This window comes from Mercurialis annua, linkage group LG4, assembly GCF_937616625.2.
Source record: "Mercurialis annua linkage group LG4, ddMerAnnu1.2, whole genome shotgun sequence".
Classification (NCBI taxonomy): Eukaryota; Viridiplantae; Streptophyta; class Magnoliopsida; order Malpighiales; family Euphorbiaceae; genus Mercurialis; species Mercurialis annua.
The window spans coordinates 31,390,371-31,414,931 of NC_065573.1; the positions used below are offsets into that span (position 1 = coordinate 31,390,371).

The following is a 24,561-nucleotide window of genomic DNA, read 5'->3' on the forward strand; positions in this document are numbered from 1 at the left end:
TATGAGCCATCTAATTACCGGATCTCGTGATAAAATTAAAAGTTGATAAACGCATCACCAGATGATTCTAATAAAATGAGATCAAATGGTTTCATAAATTCTATTTAATTTGCCTTATTTTTCTTATATTTATTTTTTTCTTATTCAGTTTACTTTTCAAAATTTAAAAAATTTGAACTTTAATAAATATTAAACAATTAAAATTTGAAGTCATTCAATCATCAAATTTTATAAAATATAATTTTTATTTGTACATTTTAAAAATATAATTTAAAGTAAATTGAATTTTAATATTTTTAATTAAATCTTTTAACTTAATAAAATAACATCAAAACTGAATAGAAGGAATGTAATGTTAAAGATAATGAAAATAGAGGATTACATCGTTCGGTTTTTAAATAAAAGGGATTAAAATGTGAAATATAATACATGTGGGGATCTGATAGTAATTTACCCATTCAATTAATCCGAACCGTCAATAGGCAGGCGAGAAACAAACCCTAATCCAACCCAACACATATTAAACCCTAAAATAGCTACTTACTATCTTCTCCTCTGCACCTGAAAGCAAAAGCGCGCGGCCTCTGAAGCACCGAGCGTATCTCATTTTTTCAGACTCTCCGGCCGCTGCTTCTGCCACCGGTTCGTAATCTAAACTCTTAAGCTTCAACTTCACTTTTTGTTATCATTTCGCGAGCTAATTGATTTGTTTATGCTATGTGAATTTTTCGTTTTCTTAGAACCCTGCTCTTTCAATTTAGTCAATCTAGAAATGAGATTTTGACTGATTTGATGATTACGAATTTTGCAATTTAGCCTGTTATAGTGTTAGAGCATTAAGTATTAATTTGATAATGTCATTCTTTTGCTGTTAAAGGATTCAATGTAGACTGAAATATAATCCATTATTCTGCCGTGATAATTGATTACGTACCATGTCGTCGAGGTTGCTATGCCCCGGAGATTTCGTGATTTATCGATAATTATCCTAATGTTTTTGGTCATAGGCTGTAAATAAAAGCTGAGGAGTTGACAATTTAAATTTACGTACTGATTTTTTTTAAATAACTCTAATTAGATTTGTGAAGATGTACACTACATGGAAGAAGATCCGTAAGGATAAGGATGCTGAACCCACTGAGTTTGAGGAGTCTGTTGCTCAGGTTAGTTCTTTAATGCTTTTTTTATTAGTGACAATTGATTATGCATGAGTTGTGGTACTCGGTTGTTTAGCAAATTGAAATTAAATCATTTGAATTCTCTGCAGGCCCTATTTGATCTCGAAAATACCAGTCAGGATCTGAAGAGTGAGTTGAAGGATCTCTTCATCAATTCAGCAATGTATGTTTTCTAAATGCTATTGTTTTCTTGTTGATCTTTTATTTTGTTTCTTTATCTGGTTTTAAATGAAAACTTTAATTTTTGTAGCCAGATGGATGTTGCTGGGAATCGCAAGGCTGTTGTTATTTATGTTCCCTTCAGATTGAGGAAAGCTTACCGTAAGATTCATCTTCGCCTTGTTAGGGAGTTGGAGAAGAAATTCAGTGGAAAGGTAACTTTTTTATAAGTAAATACATATTTTTCTCTCTTTACAGTGTTACTATCAAATGTCCTTAGCTGAAATAGCCATTGTTGTTGTGTTTGGGTTGATTTTTTCTTCTAAATTAGTAACTTGTATTTTTGTTGAATGTGCTCATCATTGATTTTGTTGAAGCCAGCGTTTGTAAATTGCCCATCTAATTGTTTGGCAGGATGTTGTGCTGGTTTCCACCAGGAGGATTGTACGTCCCCCAAAGAAGGGTTCTGCTGTGCAGAGACCTCGCAACCGCACCTTGACATCAGTGCATGAGGCCATTCTTGAAGATGTAGTATATCCAGCCGAGATTGTTGGGAAACGTATTAGATACAGAGTCGACGGGACCAAAGTTATCAAGGTAGTTTTTTTCATATGGTTTAAGTAAAGTGATATTTTTTCAATTGACGGAATGCATATCCGTTGCATTATTCCTAAGATAGTAGCCTATTGTTTTTCAGATTTTCCTGGATCCCAAAGAGAAGAACAACACTGAGTTCAAGCTCGACGCATTTTCTGGAGTTTACAGGAAGCTTACTGGGAAAGATGTAGTGTTTGAATATCCCATAACAGAGGCCTGAGCTAGATTTTGTATTTTCAGAAGTTCTATAATTGCAGCAGATAGGATACCATTTGAAATTTTGATTATTGAATTTGGTTAAAATGTGTTGCTTCTTGTTCTGTTGGCATAGAATGGTAAAACCTTTGTGAAGTTAATTTTCCATGCACATCAATTGGGATTGTAGAACATGGTAATTTTATAAAGATTACGTTTGGCTGCTGGAATTGATCTAACCTTTAATATTGGGGTGACATCAATAGATGGCTTTTGTTTAAAGTGACCTTATTCAGTTGCTGGTTGAATGTTTAGCTTTGCCAGTGGCTTTAAAAGTTTTAACATATGCTTGCTGCTATCATGCATATCGATAAGTTAGATGGTGGCATAGCAGATTGTTTACCCTATTTTGTAATATTTTTCTGGCAAACAAGATCTTCTCATGTCATAATTTCCAAAATTCACACAAAATACTGGCTCAAGGTTGGCAGTCTTCTTCAGACACAGTGAAACTGAAATCATTCATTCCATCTACAATGAATCTGAAGTTTTTTTTTCTATCACTTTATTAACTCAATCCAGAGTGTAGCTAAGTTTATAGGAGAACATTAGTGTGATAGTTGTGGCCAAGGTAGTATGGACGCTTATTCAATCGACGTTTGCCTTCATTATTAATGTTTTTTTTATTTGGAAATATGTCGGAAACTGGCTTTTCATACACTAAACTTCATTTTTAACATAAGAATATGTAAAAAAATTAAAGATAATGCTATTTTACAGTTTGTGTGTGTACATGTGTTCCATTTCATCTATCCCTATCTGTGCTAGCTAGATTTTGTCCAGCTAATCCAATAGCAGAGAAATACTGCGTCCAAATAGTCTGGTAGAAGTATTAATCTTTAAATTACATCTGAAATTAGTCTCTACTTCTTGTTTGTTAATTGTTGCAACAAAGAACAAACAAAATACTAATATCCTCCCTTTATAGTTTCAAATAGGTAACTTGTATTAGTATATTTTGATTTAAGAGAATGCACACCCCTAGGACTATGATTCAAAATGGACTTTAGCCAGTATGACTTTACTATATTTCATGGCATTTACATGCCAGCTTTACTATTACTTTCTATAACATAATACATGAATTATTAAATGTTGGTAATACAAAGAATCAAACTAACAATTTACCCACTAAAACTTAGAGCTGCTTTGCCTTCCCATTCACAAGATTTGGAAGAACCTGCTATTCACTCCACCCCTGTACAGACATAGCTCGGACGTAGTCGCTATCCTAATCTCAAGGTTAGCAGGTGCAAATAGGACATCTCCTTCACTAACAACTTCTTCAGATGATCCTGTCTTCATTATTCCATTCCCAGCAGTGACCACAAATATGGAAGGACCTGGGACTGCAGGGAACACTGTTGAATCACCCTTTGAAAGAATGCACCTATCAACCTCAAATTCATTGAAAGGCGGTAGATATCTTGTTATATATGGGCTCAGAGGAAATCCTTTCAGAATTTCAGGGGATCCCTGATAACGGTCACAGAAGCAAAGTTATCATATATATAGCAGCTTTTAGCAATGTATGTGCTATAAGTAGGGCTTTACCAAAAAAATCTAGTTCTTTTATTCGACTTTGAAAGTAAAAAAGGTTTACTTAAGTTTCGCTACAAACCGAACCAAACAAACAAATGAAACCGAAAAAAAATCAGTTAGCTAGTTAGGTTTGGTTTAAAATCCTTAGAAATTCAGTTTGGTTCAATTTTGAAAAATATCAGAAAAATTGTTCAGTTCAGTTAGATTTGAACTGCACACCCCTAGCTATAACTGAGTGAAGCATTTCTTGACGACTTAAGTGCAACTAAATGTGTGCATAAATCATTGAGCTTAATATGGGAATTATTTATTTACCTGTTTGTATGTAAGCATGGAGCAAAGAGTTTGGACATCCCGATGCTTGGGGGTAAGGCCGGCGCGTACAACATTGTCAGATGTTGCCATGCATTCAATGCACTCTCCATAGAGATATGCATGAGGTTCATTTGCACCCAGATATAATGCTTCACCAGGATTAAGCTTTACGTAATTGAGAAAGAAGGCTGAAATGACACCGATATCAGCTGGATATTGTTTTTCTAATTGCAAGATAAGCTGTTCTTTGTCTGTCAACCGTCTCGTCTGATACAGTAAGGGAAACAAGTGAAATCAAAGATAGGCCAAAGTTAGTCTAAAATCACCAATAAGAAAATCAACAAATTTAGTTTCTAAATTGCTTTTAGTGCTATCGGAGTCATCGGAGTTGAATTCCTACCATGGTAACCACAGATAAACAGAAACCATAACATATGGTAGCTTGTAATTAGATGGTAGTAAAAATGATCACATTGATCCACAAGATACCGGCATTTATCAAGAAATTTTAACTGACCTGGCTTTCCATTTGCAGTCGATTTTTCAATTTAGATATAACTTCAGTTATCGTCTCTTTGCCAGCTGACATGAGTTGGGTAAAAATTGATCTCAGGACTGATTTTACTTTCTCCTCCCCTTCCTGCTCATTAATGTATAAAATTTTGTTGCCATCTACAGCGCCAACAAGTTCTGCAATCTCAGGAACATTTTGAAGCACAGTGTTGAGCTCCTGAAAAGGCATAGCCATTTGCTACAGATAAATAACTTTCCCCAAAGATGAGTATGAAAGACAGCCATCAGAAGCAAAAATTCAGTGAAGTCTCATGCAATTTGATTGAGCTTATACACTTCTCCCAGAAACACTAAAATAAACAGTTACACGTGATGTAATCTCAAATACATATATACATATTATGTTTTTATATGATTATGAAGTGTTTGTATTGCATTAGGACCAAATTTCGATCAAAAATTATATAGGAAACTCGAGAAAATCAAAATTTGGAGAAACATATTGCAACCGGCGAACCTAATTGCTCATGCTGCATTTTTCATGACCTTAAGATTCGTGACACGAACAAAGAGCGAAAATCAAATAGTAAAAGAACACCAAAAGTTTATGAACCAAAAAACTCAGTGATGCAGGTCAGTACCTCAATACTGATAAAACCACAGAGGGCCTCGAACTCAGTAATGGCCAAAGCCATCTCAGGCTTATGATTATCATCCTTGTAAACATCTGGGTGCAACTTGTGCAGCATTTTGGCCAATTCTTTATCAGGGTGAGCTTGAATTGATAATGCTTTTGCCACAGACAGAATCTATCAAAGAAAGAAACTGCGAAAATTATACACAATTCCAAAGCTAAACCATTGGAAACTCACCAATGACATGAAACTAAAACTCATATGAACAAAAATTAACATCCATCTTTGTTGGAAACCAAATTCATTCAACAAACAACCATTACATGAACTCTTATTCAAATTTTAACACAAAAACTTGAAGCTGAAAATAGAAAACGGGCGAACCAAACCAGAAATGAAAAAATTGTGCTATTCATCAAAAAAAAATAATTCAATCCTGCTGTTTTCTTAGTATCAAAATCAGACAATTAAAGAAATGAATAAACAGAGAAATAGTCTGCATAGGAATTAATACCTTTCATTTTTCTAAGATAACACGCATTCCTTGACTAGAATCTTACCAAAATTATGACCATTACCTCTTTATTCTAAAAGATTTACACAAACTCCACAACTAATCACACCAGGATAAAAATTACACCCAAAATGAACCATAAAAATTCAAATTCTCCAGAAAGAATATGAATGCATACTACTAATAGAAAAACCATAGATACTAATGTAAAATGATTAGGAACACAATTCAAAGTAGCAAAGAAAAGAAAGAAAATTACCTTGAACAAGAAAGGGAGATCACAACCCCACTTATCCAAAACCTTATCACCAAGAACATTCGGATTATTAGCAATCCATTCCTTCAAACTCAAACATTCAGCATTCCCATTCTCCACACCATCTTCCATCACCACAAAAGAAGGCCCAGAACCATGAGTACCCATCCAAAGCTCAGCATAAGGCTTATCATCTTCAATTTGAGACCCAGAATTCAAAGAATAAAGCTTTGCAACAGTAGAATCACGCCCATTTTTTCCCCAATCATATTTCTGAACCGAGCATCTCAGTCTTTTAAGTCCATGGCTATAGTTCTTCAATTCACCTTCCATTGATTAATGGGTTATGACAAGAAACAAGAAAAACAGAGAAAAGGGCAGTGGTTTCTTTGATTAATTAGTTCAATGAGAAGAAAAAGATTGGATTTTGAAAGATGGGAACATTGCTGGTTGTAGAAGAATTTGAAAGGGTATTAATAAGAATAGAGAGGGAAATAAGAACAAGTTGAGAGAAGTGTGAAAGAGACGATTGAAAAAGTGGGGTCTGATCTGACGATTACAAGATTTGTTTGTTTGATTAGTTATCTGTTAGTTGTTTATTGTTATTCGCCCGTACTTTCTTCTCAAGAAATTTCCTTGCTTTACAGCCAAAACTAGCGAATTGTGTGGAGAAATCTCATGCATTATCGTAAAGGTGAAAACGAGTCTTATCTTTATTTATTCTTATTCTTATTCTTATTCTTATCCTTATTAAAATGAAAAAGTAGTTTCTGATTCCATATGACGCAGAAAGGACTCCACACTGTTAATTTTTATTGTAAATTTCAGAGAAATTGATGCTGATGGATGATGTCCATAGGCTAATGTTGATGCTCAATTTGTCTTAAAGACTTGAAGCAACCAAACTAGAAACTAGATTCTGGATGCTTTGATTGTCAGATAAAATGGTGAACCATTCAGAGCGGAGATTAATTTTTGTTTGATTTTTGCACCATTTGGTTCCATTTGTCATAACCACCGTTTTGAAAAAGTAGTATTAATCAAACAAATATTCAAAGTAGTAAACCAACAAACTTTAACTCAAATAGCATAAGTACCACCTTAATGTCGATTCAATTTTTTTCATAAACACTCCTCTTTTCCAATTATCAAAAAATAATATTAAAAATAGTAACTTATTTTATTATTTATTAAATAAATATAACATTTTTTTATCAGAGATAGAAGTTAGTAGTTAGTTCTTTTGATTTTTAAACTTATCTTAAACAATTGAACATATTAAGATTTGAAATTAAAATTTTAAAAATGTATTAAAAAGTCTTAGCCATTTAATTAGACCTCGCTCACAATAACTAACACTTTCATTTAGTTAAAAAATAATAAAATTGATGTTTTAGAAAAAAAATCTTAATTATCTTACTATTAAAATTTGTTTTTAACTAAAATTTTATAATATATTTATTTATTAAAATTTTATACTCATGACTATTATTAAAAATAATAATATTTAGTTTTGAACAAACAACAATACCTTAATAATTATTTAAAAATAATTACCAATTTTATAATCACCTGAAAACAACAACAAATTAATTAAATTAAATTAAGGAATATTACAATATGAAAAATGTGTATTATTTTGGAAAAAAATCAAATTTAAAGCAAAATTGAATAAATCACCGTAAGTCGACTGTTTAAATTAATTTCACCAACTAATTTGAACACTAAAAAATTTATATTTTAATATTAACTTTCTAAAGCTTTTATCAAAATTAATTTGACTGAAGCTTCTAAAGTTCTAAACCTTATTTTTTAAAAATTAAATCAAACTGTTACTTTTAATTGAATGAATCCAAAAAATTAATTGGATTTTATTGAAGAGGTGATACTTTAGGTGGCTTTTTTTCATTTATTTTATTTTTATTTTACTTTATTTATATTATTATTAGATTAAAATGATTGTAGTTTTTCATTATGATCAAAAGATAGAATAATCTAGTAATAAAATAATTTATATTGCAAGCAGTAAAAATAACCGCCACTTGGAGTGGTGGAATAATATAACAATGAACAAGTTATAGTTTAAATATTATAAACGCTAAATAATATTCTGTTAAAATTATAGGTTTCATTATTCTCACAAAGAATTTCTCTTTAATCCTATTTTAAAAAAGACAATATAATATAACACAATGTTTGTAGATGGGATTCCCTCAAGTTTATTTAAATTTGAGGGAGTTATATTCACGATCTACACCGTTCATTACAAAATGGACAGTGTAGATTAATTTGATTAAAATTGTATTTTTTTTATCTACACCGTTCATTTTGTAATAAACGATGTAGATCGTGAACATGACCTCCCAGTTTCCAATCCTTCTAGATGATACGCATAGCTAAGAAAGTGAGACTTTTACAGTTTTACACAGGGATGGGCCGGTGAGGGAGTTCTTCGTCATGTAACACATTTTGCTCTAATGAGGTTTTCATTTTATTTTTTAAAATTTTATTCTTTTTCAGGCAATTATCTTATACTAAAAGATACTGTAAATTTGGGCATGATATTACACTCTTATCCATCCTATGATCTCTTACTATCTAATTGACCAACATTAATATCTATAAATTAAGAATATTAGTTATATGTCATTTTCGTTTGGCAAAATCCACAATACGATCCAATTTTTTCATTTGTTCTTAACTAGATCCCCCAACTTCAACTTTACTTAATTAAATTTAAAAACAATATAATTCTATTATTTGTTAATGAAAGTTGGGAGTGTGCAGCACAATTGTGAGAAACAGTGTGAAGCCCGATAAATAACAAACTACTGTATTATATGTTTTTATTGGTCCTTCTATTCTAATTTTATTCAATTAAATTTATATACTTTTAATATTAACTTCTTTCTCCGGGTTTATAATAATATACATATATTTGTACATGGATTAAAAAATAATAATTATTTTATTTTAATAATAATCTTTAGAATTATACTGGTCGATTTTAAAAAGAATAAATCATGATATAATTTTTTTTCACTATTATGGAAAAGGGATAAATCTTTCTTATCAAAATTAATCTTAATGCATATTAGTTTAAAAAATAATTACAAAATAATCATAAAAAAATAATAGTGGTAATTTCATTGAATATACTATTTACTAATTTATTTACACTTTTACTTGTCAGTTTTTAACTTTTCTTTTCTGACTTTTTTATTTATAAAAAATACGTTTTTTTTATTTCACAAATACCTTTTTTAGGTTTCGGTTTTCACCCAATTTTGGTTTTTGATTTTTTCAGTTCGGTCGACCGAACCGACCAATTGCACGGCCTATTTTTCATTTTTTAATAAAAAAAATTATAGACTTTTTTTCTGGAATTTTTTTTATTTTTTTTATCGTGTTTTTATAGTGTAACAATAGTGTATTTATGGTGTTTTATAGTCTAAAAATAGTGTATATATAGTGTATTTATGACATTTTATAGTTTTTTTTTGTGATATACACCATAAAAACACTGCAAATACACCATAAATACTGCAAATGCACCATAAATATACTAAAAAAACAGCAGAAATACACCAAAAAACATAAATATTCCGAAAACACCAAAAATACACTATAAATACACCAAAAATGCATTATAACGTAAATATATGATAAAATGACTACAAATACACTATAAATCAATTTGTTCTTTACAAAATTAGTAGCAATAAACAAATTTATGAATAAAAGAAAGACAAAATACTTATATGTATAATAGAATAATTTTATAAATAAAAAAATTATAGATCTACAATAATTTATTTACAAAATATTTAAATCATCACAAAAAACCTAAAAAATTACACAAATCTAAAAACGAGGTCGAGAAATCCGTAGCGCGAACGAAAGAGACGAACATACTAATGCTAACGGAAGAGACAAACGAAAAAACGACCGGAAACGACGAAAAATTCATTAGATGTAGACGAACGGAAGCACGAACGAAAAAGCAATTGAAATAGACAAATTGAAATTCAAACGAAAAAAAAAAAGAAAAAAAGAGAGAATTTTGAGAGAGACGAGAGAGAAAATAAATGGCTATATAAAAATTTAATTTAAAATGAGATAAGACTTTTATGTATAGTGGGTAATTTTATAAATAAGTTAAAAAAATAAGCAGCGTAGAAAATAAAACAAAGCTGACAAACAATGGCGTAAATAAGTTTTAAAAATAAAGTATTTTGTAAATAATCCCAAAATAATATTTAAAAGAATCATAACATCAACCGTCAGAATCCAATATTATCAACTAATCAGAACCGTCATCAACAAACACTAATTTTACTAAAAAAAAAGAATTACTGAAAGCAAAAGCGCGCGGTCTCTGCAGCAGCTAATCTCATTTTGTCGGACTCTCCTGCCGCCGGTTCGTAATCTAAACCCTAATTGTTATGATTTGAGGAGCTAATTGATTTGTTTATGCTATATTAATTGTTTCAATTTAGTCATTCAGTAAATGAGTTATAGTGTTAGAACATTAAGTATTAATTTGATTACATCATTCATTTGCTGTTTATGGATAAAATAATCTAAATAAAATGTAATTCATGATTCTTCCGTGATAGTTATCGTAATGCATTTGCTCATTCAGTATATATTAGATAGATTTTTAAAGTAGACTGAACAATCCAGATTCTTATGCTAATATTTTTACTATCAACATCCAAAATATATCACTTTATTTTTGGTGTTTTCTGTAAAATGTTCTAACTCAAAAAATTCATTTTTTTTAGAATTTTAATACCAAAACTAAATTTATCAGCTTGGTTCGGTTAATCATTTTGGCCGTTGTTATCAGAATTTGAACCGACTAAATTGGTAAGATCGCTTTTTATTTAAAAAATTCCAAGAAATTGACAAAATAAAAAATTATTTTTAGCAAACTGATTAAACTAATCGGTTGAACCGATCCAATTGGTGAAACTATGATTCAGTGGCCTCTCTAGCTTAGTCACCAGTTTGATTTAAAAACTTAATAATTAATTATCTATAAGAGTATGCATTTAGTATTTTTTTAAATAGTTCCGAAGACGGTTTCAAATATTATTTCGAATATCATTTTGAAATTGTTTCATATTCAAACAGTTTGAAAATACTTTCTAAATGATTTATTTTTTTAATATAATTTTGAAGATAGTTTTGAATAGTTTGATATGGTTTGTAATAATTTCAATAGTTATGATAGAAATCGAGTTTCAAAATATTTTCAATAAAAAATTTCAGTATGTTTTAATGTCGTTTCAGTTGATTTTATTTTTATATTTTATTTTGTGTATGATTTCCAGTACATTTTGTAGTAGTTGAAAATAATTGCCAGTTTTTATCTAAAGCCCTGAATTAGGGTTTTTATTCTAGTCTTAATAGCTTCCTGGTTCGCAGACTTACAGACAAAATGGCAGAATCAATATGTAGAACACTCCGAGATGGAGCTTTGGAAGGGGAACTTGCACCAGCTCTCACAATTAAAGATACTGGTGCTTCACCATTTGGGTTTGACATGTTTGGTCATGTGCTCTCCCAACTCTCCTCCTTCATTTTGGCTCAAAAGTCCCATTCCGTGTCAGTCCAACTTTTTATTATGATTTTCTGCTTCCTCATAAATAAAAGTATCTAATGTTAGCTCTTCTTATTCTCCATCCAGAGGTCTCGTGATTATTGCATATAAACGAAGTCCGTCATTTTATGCTGACTTTTTAAGGCTAAGAGGAGTTGATGTTGCTTCTGCTCATAAATGGTAAAGTTTTCATGCTCAACATATTTAGAGATTTCCGTTTGGCTGCCTTCTTGTAAAATCGAGAGAAAGAAATCATGAGATATTATGAATCGGTTGAATTCTATACGGTGTTTTTGTTTTCCTTATTTGGTAAGCTTAGAGCAATCTACCCCAGATCAACTTGGGAGTAAGGCGTAGTTGAGTTGGGTACCAAGATTTTTTAAATAAACAAGCAGAAAATGGCCGAACTGAATTGGGAATTTGTTTGTGCTTTTGTCTTTCCATGTCTACGTACAGAATTTGCAAAATGGTAGTGGAAACCGTTTCTACTATAAGAAATTTGTTTTTGGTGACCTATGAACATAACTGTTCTCTGTAGGATTCAGATTTTGGATTGTTATACTGATCCTCTTGGGTGGAAGAATAAGCTGGTGGAGCCTGGAAAGGCTATTGATATTTCCTATGAAGCTTCTGGCACGGCATGTCTTTGTAAAGATGTGAAGGATTTGGATAACTTGTACACTATGATTTTTGAATTGGGGAAAGGTATACTGTTACTGATTATTTTATAAAATGTGACAATAATAATTTTTTCAAGTGTTTTATGTAACATTTAGTTATTTGTACCGTCCTCTCTGTAATTTATGGATCATCAACTGTTCTTGCAGGATTTGTTGGACAAGGAAAAGGTCGTTTCTCTGTTGCTATAGACTCGGTACTTCTACAATTCATGGACAGTCTATTTTTAGTATTTATTATAATTGATATTTTAAGAGTTCCAAACCTAGCACATCCCTTCGTTTTGAGGTGTAAATGAAATTCAATTAAGCCAGCAGTCTGATAATGTGCGTTCTTGTAAACCATTCATCCGGCTACATAGTCGCTTCTCTTATTGTTATGCTTAATGAATATGGATATGTACTCATAGCATTTCAGGTGCCATGTAGATTCTTCCCATCATATAGTCATGTACTTTGAGTACCTTAGGATGTCTCATAAATTTTCATCTCATCTTCTTTGTACCTTAGTGCTGGGAAGCTTCCTATTTGTGCCAATAAGTTCCAAGAGTCCTAGTTGCAAAAATGCTAGATGTTTTTTTGCTGATTTTTATTAAGAAATTATGGAAACTTCGTCATGTATTGAAGTGCATGTACAACTTCTACTTTGTATTCCTTATAGGTAAAATATTGGAAATTTAGTCGCAGCAGAATATATTAGATAATAAATTTGTTTGTAGGCCATACTTAACATGCTCAAAATGCATGCTAAGTGCAAGGACTATGCTGTTTCATAGTGAAAAGAAAATTCTCCAAGTTTGACTATAATTAGCATTTTGGGGCATTGCTTCATGTAGCAGAAGGAATTCTAGGCACAGATATTTGGGTATACTTTGAGATGGCATGATGCTTCAATTTCCCCCACATTTCAGAAATCCAATTTATATGAAGTGTGCCGTATCTTGTGAACAAAAACAATTTTTGTTATTTTCTTTCTAAAACTAGTTCAACATAAACTTATTAGATGTTGAATGTTGTGCTTTATGTTGGTTTGTTCTTGATCTAAAATTTGAAGGCGTTCCGTATCAATGTATGTATCAAGCTAGTTGCTAAAGTTTTGATGTAAATCTATTGTGTGACATGTTTTTTCAAAATGAAATGCTCATCTTATAGATGTGTAACTTAACATAAGATATTGTGGTTAAACTAGGGTTGCTTAATGCATTGAACCTGGCAGGTATTAGCTACTGATATTTCCTCTTTCTCTTCCTTTCGCCTTAATAAATGGTATTTCCAGATATTTGAAGTTTGAAGAGTACAATATCTATCATGCTTACTTAACATTGCAGGAAGTTCTTTAAAAGAACTGCAGAATTTGTTCACGAACAAGAAAAGGGAAAATGTAACAATTTGCACGAGGTCTACAGTCACGTTCCTTGCATAGAACTTTGCGAATTCCAAACACCTGTTGTTAAAATAGAAACAAACTACACTAAAGAATATTCAAGTTCACCTCCAAAGAGTTGTTTATCTGTGTTGTTCAGAAGTAAATTGTATTTCCTTGAAATTCTTATCCCATGCAATCTGTTGTTCACCGTTTTAATTAACCAGGTGAGTGAAATGTTAAGACATTCATCCATATCAAGAGTTGCAGGACTACTGAGCAACCTTCGTAGCCATGGTATGCCTTTTTATGCTCTTTTCTAATCAGCTTCATTTATTTGTAGCCTCTGTTTCATAGCATAGTAAATGATGAGTTTACTGGATATATTGAAATGCCCTTTGAAATGATGCGATTTTCAATAATATATTTGGTTTCAGATCAAATATCCTGCATCTATTGGTTACTACATTCTGACCTTCATGAAGTCAGGGTGACATCTGTTCTTGAATATATGTCCTCAATGGTGGCTAGTATAGAATCATTAAATCGATCTACTGATGGAATGAGACGGGATTTGGAAAACATCCTGCAGTTGCAACAGAGTTTTGGGAAAGGGAGGCTTAATGTTAGATTCAAGCGTCGAAATGGTCGTGTTCGTGTGATGGTGATTACTTTTCCCCCTTACCTTTATTGTATTTTATTGTACCAAATTACTCTTTAACAATTATTTACCTTTGATTCTTATGTTAGTGTCAAGAGTTTCATATGGAGCAATCAGCAATGAATTTTACATCTGTTTCATCTGAAGATGGAATAATCAACCAAAGCCTTTTGCCCAAGGTCAGCACCTCTTTTTTGACATTCCTATGTAGAAAACATGATTTGAAATGTCAAATCCATACAAAAGGTCTAGATTTAACGGTACTTCTAACAGGTGCAGTTTAGCCTTCAGCTGTCAGAAAAGGAGCAGACAGAAAGGGCGAATGTGGTACTCCCTTTCGAGCACCAAGGTGAGAAAACTGAAAACCAAACATATCGTCTCTTATTGATGAAGGCCAAATTATGAAAACACAGGTTGATTCTGTATTTGTTTTTGTCTGTAGGAAATGGCAAACCGATAGAAATTTATGATGGTCGAAGATCTACCGCAGAGAACAAGCATGAAGAGACATTTGCTTCAAGTGGGAATTTGCAGAGAAACGATGGGTCCAGTGGGGGCGAGATAATATATTTTCGTGATTCAGATGATGAGAAGCCAGATTCTGATGAGGATCCAGATGATGATTTGGACATATAATATCTTTAATGAGCATGGACAAATACCAAGAAACTGTATATTGTAACATTACTTTTAAGGATTCTGATAGACAAGAGGTCTTCCTGTGATCACTGTTCTATCATATATGTTTGGCTGTTTGTACTATTTAATGGCCTTTGTGTAGATGGAACGGCTGATATAAAATTTTGGAGTTTCAAAAGTACGTTTGGAAATAGAAACGAAATGTATGCTCTATGAGAATTCTGGCAGCTTTTGAGATAAATAATCTCACCACATAAAAAATTGATGCAAACATATGAATACTAACATATTCATTTAATTTAAGTGAACACCGTCATAAGATTTGTTCTGTGGATATGGCTGTAAATAAAGTTATGGAGTTCAATGTGCAGAATCTAAAAGTTAGTGAAGCACAAAAAACAAATCTCTTAACAAACTTGAGTGATGCCTCTGATCCTTTTCTAAGCTTAGTTGCCATGAGGTTTCTTGATATTTTCAAGCCCTGACCCAGAAGAGACGAAACATTCTAGTCCTGTGTTGTCGGCTGCAGAGCCGCCGGCCTGTGTGGTTTCGGAGCTGGAGAACAAAAAACTTCAATACATGAGTATGAATCGAAAGATTTAAAATTTAAAAGGTTATAAATTGCACTTTTTATGTTAAACATAATAAGACAGCACAAGATTATGTATGCTATAATGCTAAGTAGCTGCATTGAAAATGCATGTTCACTAAATACAAATGGATTTCAGACACTAAAACAATATAAAACTCACAATACACATCTTCGAACCATGAAAGGAAATATAACTTTGCAGGAAATCAAACCAATGGATTCAGCAAAAGCCTTCCTTCCCTTTTCATGCTACCAAAACTTTTCTATCAATGATCATTGCTAAGTCATACCTCTTAATTTGGCTAAAAAGTTTTACTTCTTTTTTATGCCTATTTTCACTCGAAAATGAGAGTTAGCACTTCTAAGCTTTCAAAGAGAACCTAATAAATGAAGAAACTTACCATTAGGATTCCCTTGTTCGTAGAAACATCGGAAAAGAGAGACAGCTTCAGCTGCCATTATTCCGCCAGTACACTTAAAACCCTTTCCTTGTGCAACTTCCTCACTTTAAAAATATAGAACATGTTAGAGATAACCTGAATTGCATGATATCTCATCGACATAAACTGTCTTAAATGAAATTTAAACTAGCAATGGAAGGCCCATGCATCAGGACCAAAATAATGAAAAACTAATATGCAGCCATAGCAACCTCAATGGTTCAGCCTCTATCATCACACTATCACATCAGGAAAGTGACTTATAGAATACTATACACGTGATGAATTGTTCAAGCAATAAGTTACATAATTATAGCTCTTAAGAATATAGTAAAACAACATATGAAATATCAAATGCATTTTCAATGTGAAATTTTTGTATTTTCAAGATATTTCACTTGATTCTGATTGCTACTTATCTTTGCCAACTAAACTTTTAGAATGTTCAAATCTCAAAAAAGGTCTGTAGAAATTTAGATTAGATCAATAAACACAATGCAAAAGTATAGAGTGATAGAAGGACAAACTTTCTATTGAACCTGTTAGACTCGACCATTATGTAAATATTTTTGCATTCTATTTGAAACTCCTTTTAGTTTTGATCATCTGGAAATATCCTTCATGTGGTGAAGAAGCAAGGAAAAAATCATTTGGTATAAGTAGAAAGTAGAAACAAACCTAGCAGGAGGCTGAGAGATGCTTGAATGCAGTGACAATATTGATCCACAACCTCCGAATTTATCATTTGCACAGCCATAATATACTTCCTTTATACCTAACGAAAGAAACAAACTGACAAAGTAAGAAAACCTATTAATTACACGGCAGAAATAAATAGATTTAGCTAGAAACAAGAGGATACCAAGAATAGACAAAGCCGAAGCACACATTATACAGGGTTCACAAGTAACATATAGAATGCATTTTGAGAACTTTTCAGCAACTTCTGATACTGAAAGTCCACATTGGTTCCATTGTTCAAGAAGAAAGTCTATTGCTTCCATCTCCGCATGTCTTGTTGCCTGAGACCACAAATTAAAGAAGAGACTCAAACTATAAAATCTAATTAGATAGCAAGGAATGATATTATATGGATTTCAAATTGCATGCTGTGTTTTCCTAATGAGCCTAAATTACCAAGTCTCACCAGCTCAAACACAGTAGATGATTCTGTGGTGGAGAACCAACATAGTTCATGGCGTCATAGAATCGTATTGAGGCTATTTGAAGACATAAGCCAATGGAGAACATATATAAAAGAATTAATGATGCATCCATAAACTCACATTTCTTGTTTCTGTGGTTCGATTTCTGCCAGATGCAATGACTTTCCCATCTTCAACAATGACACAACTGATCAACCAAAAATACAAATGAAATGAAGAATGATCATTATCATTTATTTTTTCTCTTGTGAGCTTCAAAACTTTAGAGTAATTAGTACGACAGAAATAATACAACATTACACTAAAAACTTGTCAGGAAATGTCATTGCATAAATGGTGCAGGCACCCAAAAGTTGGAAATAAGTAAAGAAATTACCCCACTGGGACTTCAAGATGGTCCAAGGCATGTTTTGCCTGCCACATGACAGAGAATTAGCATAATTCTAAAAAAAGATCTAATCAAACTAAATATTTTAAAATTGAATGCATGTCATGATAATATTGTACATGCATTATGAGGAAACAAATTTTCCTAATAACAATAAAATAAAAGGCAGAAGAACTTGAAAGTATTACCTGCTGTATTGCAAGCTCCATAAACGCATAAAAACATACTTCGCCTTGAGATTCCATCTCCTTAAAGACACAGAGTACTAAATAAAATCAATGTGTTATTTGCACAGATATTTTATAATACAATGGACAACTCTATTGGCACAGAGGTAACTATTGGATTTTCTAAGAGACATATTGTCAAACAAGTGGTGAGCATCATGCATTAATATTGACGTTAACGAGTTTAACAATGGAAAACAAGAAATATTGACAAGTGTTAGTACCTATACTTGCTTTGCAAGTAATGGATTACAGAGAATTATATGCAAGTCTATGGGGAATTTCGTCGAACAGGTGAATATACAATGACTTTCTGCGCTGAAATCGATTTTTGAAGTGAGTTTTTAATTTAAGTTTTAAGTTTACTTGTAGTTAAGTTGACCAAGAAATCTTTTTTAGCTTGTTTTCCTTAATAATTCAAGGCAAAAGTGATTAATACTGAGAAATCAGCCGGTTTAACCGGTTTTTAGAAACTAGCCGGTTAAGTCCGGTTCTTCCGGTTGGACAAGATTTCCAGTTTTTTTTTTTTTTTCTTTTTTTTTTTTTGAGAAAAGGATTTCCAGTTTTTAAGGACAGCGGGCCAGGTCCGGTTCAGCCGATTGAACTGGCCGGTCTGGTTCTTTAATCACTGAGCTTAACTATGGCATCTTTCGACAACTTAACACACTGGCCTCACTTGCCTCAGCTCATTTGTCAAGACATACATGATACAACAAAGCCTCTTTTCTCATAGCAGACGTGTTCGTGGGTCGAGTTTGAACCCGGAGCAAACCAGACTTTAGAGTTTTACTAAATTTAAACCCGACCAAAACTCAGAATGCAATTCTTTTTCATTGCATAATCCCCTATTGAATAGCCAAATTTAAACATTTTTGCTGTCTTGCTATGTTTGCAAAGGGGATTTCCCACTGAAATTTTGTAAAAATGGTAATCTGTACAAATGAATCATAGATTGGTATAATGTAACCCCAAACAAGAAGGGCTAAAAGAATGAAGCCATACATACATACAGACTAGACTACACACGAACACACTACAAGTGTCCCGATGAATCCAATTACAATGTTTCAGAATTACAGATTTGTCATACATTGGCCAAAATGTGAGTACGGAATCCCCTCCAGAAGTACATTGTTCAGATTTTCGAAACCTGTAACAACAACAAGAATGTTTAGAGCTTTAGAAGATTTTCATTAGGCTTACGTTGGATCTCAAAGTTAGTCTTTCAAGTCACACGTGCCAATCATGTGCCCGTTTCAAGCAACAATTAGCACCATTTATGAATTAATACTCAAGTTGTTGAAATTATTTTTTCTTTTGCATGTTATAATTTGCATTCATATCTCTTCCAGAATGGTTCAGAAAGCATTTTAACATTTCAACCAGTCTATTTCATTTTACTACTCTCATGAACTTGAAACATTTCTCAAGGACCTTTTTTCGGTTCTTTACGACTTCTTGTATGAAAAAGAAAGACTGGAAAAACAATTGGTGAAGGCTATACCAGATTCTTTGAATGAAATGGACATTCTTAAGCTACCCAGTTCTTTAATCCAATCACATAGTTCCATTCTATCGAATTAAATCACATTCTTGAAGAAGTGAATTGTACCTCAGGATAAAATCACAAGTCCAAGATATATGGCTCCGCATAGAAAAGTAAATGATATCATTCCCCTGCACATCAGAAGGCCATAATATTACTTATATTCCAACAGACAACTGATTATGATCTAGGTACGGCATAGAGACAACTGATTATGATCTAGGTACGGCTTAGAGACTCACCAGATGACTCCCCAGCCGACACCGGTACAAGGGCAAGGACAAAGTTCTGCAAATTTCTCAGCATCACTAGAGTGAACTCTTCTAGATATTAGGTCATCGTAAATATCTGCAGTTAGGTATCTGAAAGTTTAGTAACAGCCCATTTGACCATAGAAATACAAAGCAGTCAAAGAATGAAGCTGAATGTACCATAAACAGAAAACAAGCTGTTCATTACTCCTGCAATTGAAATACTAAAGATAAGTACACGTCTTTTATATTCAAATAAGTTCACAGTGATATGGAGAATATGGGAGCATTTATGGAGTAAGTATATATACCAATGAACAGAATAACATATCGAAGGATCCGTACTGTTGTTGTTTCTTGCAATACCCACACAACCGCGACGAAAATTATGAATCCTGAGAATTTGATTTTTGGACAGGAAAGAATTGAGCGTTTTGAAATCTATGTACAAATTAATAACAATTCAAATCATGATAGCACTCACCAATACAAAGACCTCGAAGTGTCCACTGTTGAAGAAACAAATGCATTATAAGTTGAGATTAAAGAATCTTAGAGCATAAGAAATCACTTTGAATGAACATAAATGAACCACTAGAACAGCAATTAGTACGAGTAATTTATTCTAAATCTTACATTCTCAGCAACAAAGAGCACAATCAACAAAGCAACGCCCAAACAACCAGCTGCTATCCTTGCAGTAGTGAGATTTGTGGATGCAAGTATTAAAGCCATCCCCCAAAATGATGAACCAAGATCTGGATGTAAAAGGCAATCAAACTTTCAGAATAGGATGCTAAAGAAATATAACAAAAAAAGTAAAAGCAGAATAAACGCTAACTGCGTTTAATAAAGAGAAATATTTCAGTTCATAGAGAAATTATATGCAATATAACTAGCAATTCTATGTTGTGCAATATATACAAATGAAAAATACAAATTAAGATCTAGTTTTCACAGGTATAAGAGACTTACATCCAGCGGGCAAGATTATCCAATATATACCGCCGCGCGTTTGTGTCACCCCACCTTCATTTGCATGGACCTGAATTCCTTCCACCTGCATATTACAATGGATGAGGCTAACTGTAGATAAGCATTTCCCAGCTAGGATATGAAGAGGAAACTAAACATGAAAGAGCACATAGGTGGAGCAGCATCATGAGTTTGCTTATATATAATTTAGAATTAAAAGTTTCCAATCAATGCATGTTTCGAGAATATATATCTCAGAAAGCCAAGTGTATACATTCCGAAAGCAGTATGTAAATGAAACCAGGCACAGTGACATGCAAATAATTATTTGGCAAATGGCTACAGTTAGAAAGTATGCATCAAACTTCTGAAAGATCAATTAAGGTTCGATGCACAAAATGATTGATTTTTAAAAATATCCCTTCATGTAATGTAATTCCAATTGCATCATTATGTCCACAAAAATAGAAGCACGAAAGGGAAGTTAGTCAAAAAGATAAAGTACTATATAGTATATGCAACACCGAGTATGCATGAGTGATGAGTGACGGCACATTCATTTACTAGCATGCATGAAGTCATTGTAAATGATACTGTTTAGGTCCCTTACAGAAACAAGGTCCATGAGCAGATTCAATCTCGCAATTAGCGAGCTTCTATTAAAATCGGCTAGTCATATCTTCCACTTAAGATCATCACAATATTCAGCAATCAAGAGGATCACAGAATTGAAATTGCAAACAGAAACAAAATGCTAGATGGAATGGAAGAGCTTCTTACATCACCACATGTAAGTTTGCAAGCAATTGCATGACTCGCTTCATGCATAAACACCGTAATGAGCTTAAAAGGTGTCATTAGTACTGTCCTCCATAGCTACAGCAACAAGAAATCCAATTACGAATGTCAAAGACTACAATTCAGGAAACTAAAAACTTAACACAGTAAGAACATGGCATCACATAAACTAGAAACTAAATATGTAAATCCAGCAATCAGTACACTCAGAACAACATTGACAAATACTGCCTATTTTAGAGTGCTTCCACATAAAATAAAAGCTCATTGCTGTAATATGTAGCAAAAATTCCATCATGGTCTTGAAAACCCTTCATTAAACTTCATTGTTAAACTCAATTCCACTAAAAATTCAAGTCCTTTACAGTCATTTGCACACATAATAGATACTTCCATAACACCCACTGCCAAATTTTTCCTTTTTTTGACTTAAACATTTAAAATCATTGAAAATCCCGCAAAAAACAACTCTAAAAAAGATTAACAGAAAGAAATGGATCTTACAGCGAGGATAACAAGGGAAAAGACACCAATGGTGACCAAAAAGACGACCTGGTCATGCTGACAGCAGGTACTTAGTTCCCAATTAGGCATCAGTGGTAATTTTCGGCTGTTTGGGAGGTGGGAAAATTAGAGAAACTGAAACTTTTTCTTCTGTAATATTTTTCTTTGGGTTATGATTTGTATAACGTTTCTTTTTGTAAGACAATTTTTGAAATGGTAAACGTTGTTGTTGGGGTTGTTAGTTACTTTGTTATTGGACAATGGGGATGTCGTCGCAGACAAAAAGAGCCAATTAGGTGACAGAACTTTTTAAATTATACTCCCTCCGTCCCGTTTAAGAAGTCCCATATTCTATTTTGGGATGTCCCATTTAAAAAGTCCCATTACTATTTTTAGAGTATTTTTCCATTGAATACCCCATTTTACCCTTATTTTAGTTATCTTAAAAGAGTTCTATGGAAAATTCCACTATCATTAATAGGGGCAAAATATGAAAAAACATGAAAAGACAAGAATAATTAATGTTTTCTTAATCTGTGTGTAAAGTCAAATGGGACTTCTAAAGTGGGACGGAGGGAGTACTATAAAAATAAAATTCAAACATCAATTTTTATTTTATTTTCTCATCACCGTTCGCTGATCCAACCGTCCCGATTTTGAGTTCATTACAAAATAAATTATAAATTTTAACGTGTTTTGTAATTTTAATATAAAAATTTCAACTTAAACAAGTTAAATACAAACTATCAATTATTTGCAATTCGAAATATCAAACAACCTTTCAATACAAAAATATGTAGTAAATATTGTTATGACATTATTTTATAACAGTATTATTTGATCGAAAAATTGTATGATGTTCGAATAATAAAAATATGATAGTTGATATTTTAAATTATCCAAAAAAATTATATTAAAATAGCAAACATGTTAAAGTTTATAGTTTTTTTATTAGTATTTTAATCAAATAGAGTTGTCCATTTTTTCCCATTTATAATAACTAACAATTCTTAAATTAATTTTTCTATATTACCTATATTGCCAATGAGGGCCAAATCAAGATATATAAAGCGTTTCTAAGTGCATCATGAAGTCGTGGTCTCAAACTCCACTTTTATAACTAACATTTAACAAATGGAGACTCCAATAGTCCAAACTCCATCTATCTAAAGAAAAAAAATTATTCTTATTTAAAATGCACTAATAAATTAATATTTATTACTATTTATTAAAATTTGTAAGAAAATAAGATTTCATGACTATGTAAAATAAGGGTATGATAATATATAAATTTACAGTATTAATTGTATTTTTTTAGAATATAACAATGAAAAGATTAACAATTTTATTGGGATAGAAAAAGTATGTATTTATGCTGAGTCATCGAGATTGAAATGTAAAAACAGAATAAAAATTAAAAGGAAACTGGAGCGTATAACTGCAAAATATCCAAACATGGCTCACTATATAGTTCAAAACAAAGACCAGCCCAAGCTCAGTAACAAAAGAAGAAGCCTCTAAAGGGTGTTTCAGTTAAGAAACAGAAAATGGATCATTCAGGCATTAAACTACACTCCGGTACAAAAAAAAAAGGCTTTCAAACTCATATCTAAACATTTTCAGTCCACCAAGGTTATGAATTTGAGTTGAATTAAAAATGATAAAAATATTATTTAGTTAAATTTAAATTGAATATATTTGATTTATGTCGTTATTAGTTTTTCCTTTTTAAAAATAAACCTACTCTAATTATTAGCGAAGATTAATAAAAATTAATTATTGATATCATGCATATTTAAAACAGACAATTATAGTCTGAGAGAGTTGGAGGTTCAATGTAGAAAAAGGTAGTAATTTTAGTTATTTTGATTTTTTTTTTAACTTTAACAATTCACCTAAAGTTTATGAATTATTTTTTAAGTTTATAGAACATATTCATATATATATATATATATATATATATATATATAGAGAGAGAGAGAGAGAGAGAACATATGCCAAGCATTTGCGAAGCCGAAAGCACGGAATTAACAAAAGTCAAATTTCAAACGGAATTACAAAAAAAAAAATTGCAGGACAAATTATTCAAGTCGTGGTCATAAAGTTTGAAAAATTCAGACCGTTACTTGAGTTCACAAGATTCTATAGGTTGAAATTGAGGACGTGAAAGAGTTTATGGGTGCGAACAACATGCCTTACAAAAGCGAAGCATTATTGTTGAACATTTTTGAAGGCTGCGAAGGCCATGACCAGGAGCCCTAGCAAAGTCTTGTGTTCATTTGAAGCATTTTTTATCCATACTCTGCGCGTGTGAAGCTCAGACTTTGTTGAATTGATTACTGATATTGTTAAATTTTAAAGTTTGTGTTATAATTGCAAATTAGAGTAAAATTATGTGGAGTAATTATAAAAAAAAAAAACTATGTGGAGTAGTAAAATTAAGAAAATAATAGAAGCTTATAAAATGTAAAATAGTAGTAGTAGTAGTGGTGGTATGCAAAAGATTTTGTGTTGACAGATTGGAATTATGGATAAAATTGAGATGCAGTATCTTCATTATTGCTTATTTGTAAGGCACTGTGTCATCTCTGATATAAATGATGACCACTGCTTTATTTTTTCCAATGTTGGTCCAAACATGGGCTACCAAATCATCATTATGATTCATCCATTTTTGGAATACCGAAGCTTCACTCAATTATAATTTTCATTTAGTTTTGCATTTGCAGTTATATTAGGTTTACTTCGGAATTCAGTGATAT

General features: G+C 32.0%; 5 protein-coding genes across 8 annotated transcripts; 2 read left to right on the forward strand and 3 right to left on the reverse strand.

Annotated features, from left to right (window-relative positions):
• The first annotated feature begins 498 nt into the window (after positions 1-498).
• Positions 499-2,359, forward strand: LOC126679580 (40S ribosomal protein S7-2-like). Of its 2 annotated transcripts, none has more exons than XM_050374629.2 (6): positions 499-642; positions 1,079-1,163; positions 1,268-1,341; positions 1,429-1,552; positions 1,752-1,934; positions 2,035-2,359. In XM_050374629.2, exons 2-6 carry the CDS (start codon positions 1,089-1,091, stop codon positions 2,152-2,154), a joined length of 576 nt encoding a protein of 191 aa, XP_050230586.1. In that variant the 5' UTR covers positions 499-642; positions 1,079-1,088; the 3' UTR covers positions 2,155-2,359. The 2 variants fall into 2 exon arrangements, with proteins under 2 accessions (XP_050230586.1, XP_050230587.1); XM_050374630.2 differs by having other exon boundaries at positions 530-646.
• Positions 2,360-3,179: 820 nt separating this feature from the next.
• Positions 3,180-6,666, reverse strand: LOC126679577 (mannose-6-phosphate isomerase 1). Its single transcript, XM_050374626.2, has 5 exons — positions 5,968-6,666; positions 5,201-5,368; positions 4,564-4,776; positions 4,047-4,313; positions 3,180-3,665 (listed from the first exon to the last, which is right to left on the reverse strand). Exons 1-5 carry the CDS (start codon positions 6,295-6,297, stop codon positions 3,351-3,353), a joined length of 1,293 nt encoding a protein of 430 aa, XP_050230583.1. The 5' UTR covers positions 6,298-6,666; the 3' UTR covers positions 3,180-3,350.
• A 3,579-nt stretch (positions 6,667-10,245) lies between these two features.
• On the forward strand, positions 10,246-15,125 carry LOC126677222 (elongator complex protein 5). 2 transcript variants are annotated; one of them, XM_050371746.2, is made up of 10 exons: positions 10,246-10,384; positions 11,398-11,577; positions 11,660-11,752; positions 12,111-12,277; positions 12,400-12,446; positions 13,840-13,909; positions 14,050-14,276; positions 14,363-14,452; positions 14,553-14,622; positions 14,716-15,125. In XM_050371746.2, exons 2-10 carry the CDS (start codon positions 11,411-11,413, stop codon positions 14,907-14,909), a joined length of 1,125 nt encoding a protein of 374 aa, XP_050227703.1. In that variant the 5' UTR covers positions 10,246-10,384; positions 11,398-11,410; the 3' UTR covers positions 14,910-15,125. The 2 variants fall into 2 exon arrangements, with proteins under 2 accessions (XP_050227703.1, XP_050227701.1); XM_050371744.2 differs by having other exon boundaries at positions 10,248-10,384; positions 14,547-14,622.
• Positions 15,126-15,173: 48 nt separating this feature from the next.
• Positions 15,174-18,237, reverse strand: LOC126677223 (tRNA-specific adenosine deaminase TAD2). 2 transcript variants are annotated; one of them, XM_050371748.2, is made up of 8 exons: positions 17,809-18,237; positions 17,687-17,741; positions 17,487-17,524; positions 17,231-17,297; positions 16,833-16,966; positions 16,623-16,736; positions 15,906-16,009; positions 15,174-15,467 (listed from the first exon to the last, which is right to left on the reverse strand). In XM_050371748.2, exons 1-8 carry the CDS (start codon positions 17,883-17,885, stop codon positions 15,418-15,420), a joined length of 639 nt encoding a protein of 212 aa, XP_050227705.1. In that variant the 5' UTR covers positions 17,886-18,237; the 3' UTR covers positions 15,174-15,417. The 2 variants fall into 2 exon arrangements, with proteins under 2 accessions (XP_050227705.1, XP_050227704.1); XM_050371747.2 differs by having other exon boundaries at positions 16,623-16,719; positions 16,807-16,966; positions 17,809-18,235.
• Positions 18,238-18,611: 374 nt separating this feature from the next.
• On the reverse strand, positions 18,612-22,065 carry LOC126677224 (uncharacterized). The gene is made up of 10 exons (XM_050371749.2): positions 21,800-22,065; positions 21,278-21,373; positions 20,498-20,582; positions 20,159-20,280; positions 20,007-20,031; positions 19,834-19,917; positions 19,703-19,732; positions 19,514-19,619; positions 19,338-19,402; positions 18,612-18,875 (listed from the first exon to the last, which is right to left on the reverse strand). The coding sequence occupies exons 1-9, from the start codon at positions 21,887-21,889 to the stop codon at positions 19,339-19,341; spliced, it is 702 nt and encodes a 233-aa protein (XP_050227706.1). The 5' UTR covers positions 21,890-22,065; the 3' UTR covers positions 18,612-18,875; position 19,338.
• Between the last annotated feature and the right edge of the window lie 2,496 nt (positions 22,066-24,561).

What these genes read in the sequence shown, in the direction of transcription:
- LOC126677222 (XM_050371744.2), top strand. Translation starts at nt 11,411, where the DNA reads ATGGCAGAATCAATATGTAGAACACTCCGAGATGGAGCTTTGGAAGGG. An exon ending in GCTCAAAAGTCCCATTCCGT is followed by an intron (nt 11,578 to 11,659) that starts GTCAGTCCAACT and finishes TTCTCCATCCAG; the next exon opens with AGGTCTCGTGATTATTGCAT. An exon ending in GAGCAACCTTCGTAGCCATG is followed by an intron (nt 13,910 to 14,049) that starts GTATGCCTTTTT and finishes ATTTGGTTTCAG; the next exon opens with ATCAAATATCCTGCATCTAT.
- LOC126677223 (XM_050371747.2), bottom strand. Translation starts at nt 17,885, where the DNA reads ATGATGCTCACCACTTGTTTGACAATATGTCTCTTAGAAAATCCAATA. An exon ending in TGGAGCTTGCAATACAGCAG is followed by an intron (nt 17,525 to 17,686) that starts GTAATACTTTCA and finishes GTCATGTGGCAG; the next exon opens with GCAAAACATGCCTTGGACCA. An exon ending in GAACCACAGAAACAAGAAAT is followed by an intron (nt 16,967 to 17,230) that starts GTGAGTTTATGG and finishes TTGTGGTCTCAG; the next exon opens with GCAACAAGACATGCGGAGAT.
- LOC126677224 (XM_050371749.2), bottom strand. Translation starts at nt 21,889, where the DNA reads ATGCCTAATTGGGAACTAAGTACCTGCTGTCAGCATGACCAGGTCGTC. An exon ending in CAGCTTGTTTTCTGTTTATG is followed by an intron (nt 19,620 to 19,702) that starts GTACATTCAGCT and finishes ACCTAACTGCAG; the next exon opens with ATATTTACGATGACCTAATA. An exon ending in GTCGGCTGGGGAGTCATCTG is followed by an intron (nt 19,403 to 19,513) that starts GTGAGTCTCTAA and finishes TCTGATGTGCAG; the next exon opens with GGGAATGATATCATTTACTT.
- LOC126679577 (XM_050374626.2), bottom strand. Translation starts at nt 6,297, where the DNA reads ATGGAAGGTGAATTGAAGAACTATAGCCATGGACTTAAAAGACTGAGA. An exon ending in GTGGTTTTATCAGTATTGAG is followed by an intron (nt 4,777 to 5,200) that starts GTACTGACCTGC and finishes ATGCCTTTTCAG; the next exon opens with GAGCTCAACACTGTGCTTCA. An exon ending in CCATGCTTACATACAAACAG is followed by an intron (nt 3,666 to 4,046) that starts GTAAATAAATAA and finishes GACCGTTATCAG; the next exon opens with GGATCCCCTGAAATTCTGAA.
- LOC126679580 (XM_050374629.2), top strand. Translation starts at nt 1,089, where the DNA reads ATGTACACTACATGGAAGAAGATCCGTAAGGATAAGGATGCTGAACCC. An exon ending in TTGAGGAGTCTGTTGCTCAG is followed by an intron (nt 1,164 to 1,267) that starts GTTAGTTCTTTA and finishes AATTCTCTGCAG; the next exon opens with GCCCTATTTGATCTCGAAAA. An exon ending in AGAAGAAATTCAGTGGAAAG is followed by an intron (nt 1,553 to 1,751) that starts GTAACTTTTTTA and finishes ATTGTTTGGCAG; the next exon opens with GATGTTGTGCTGGTTTCCAC.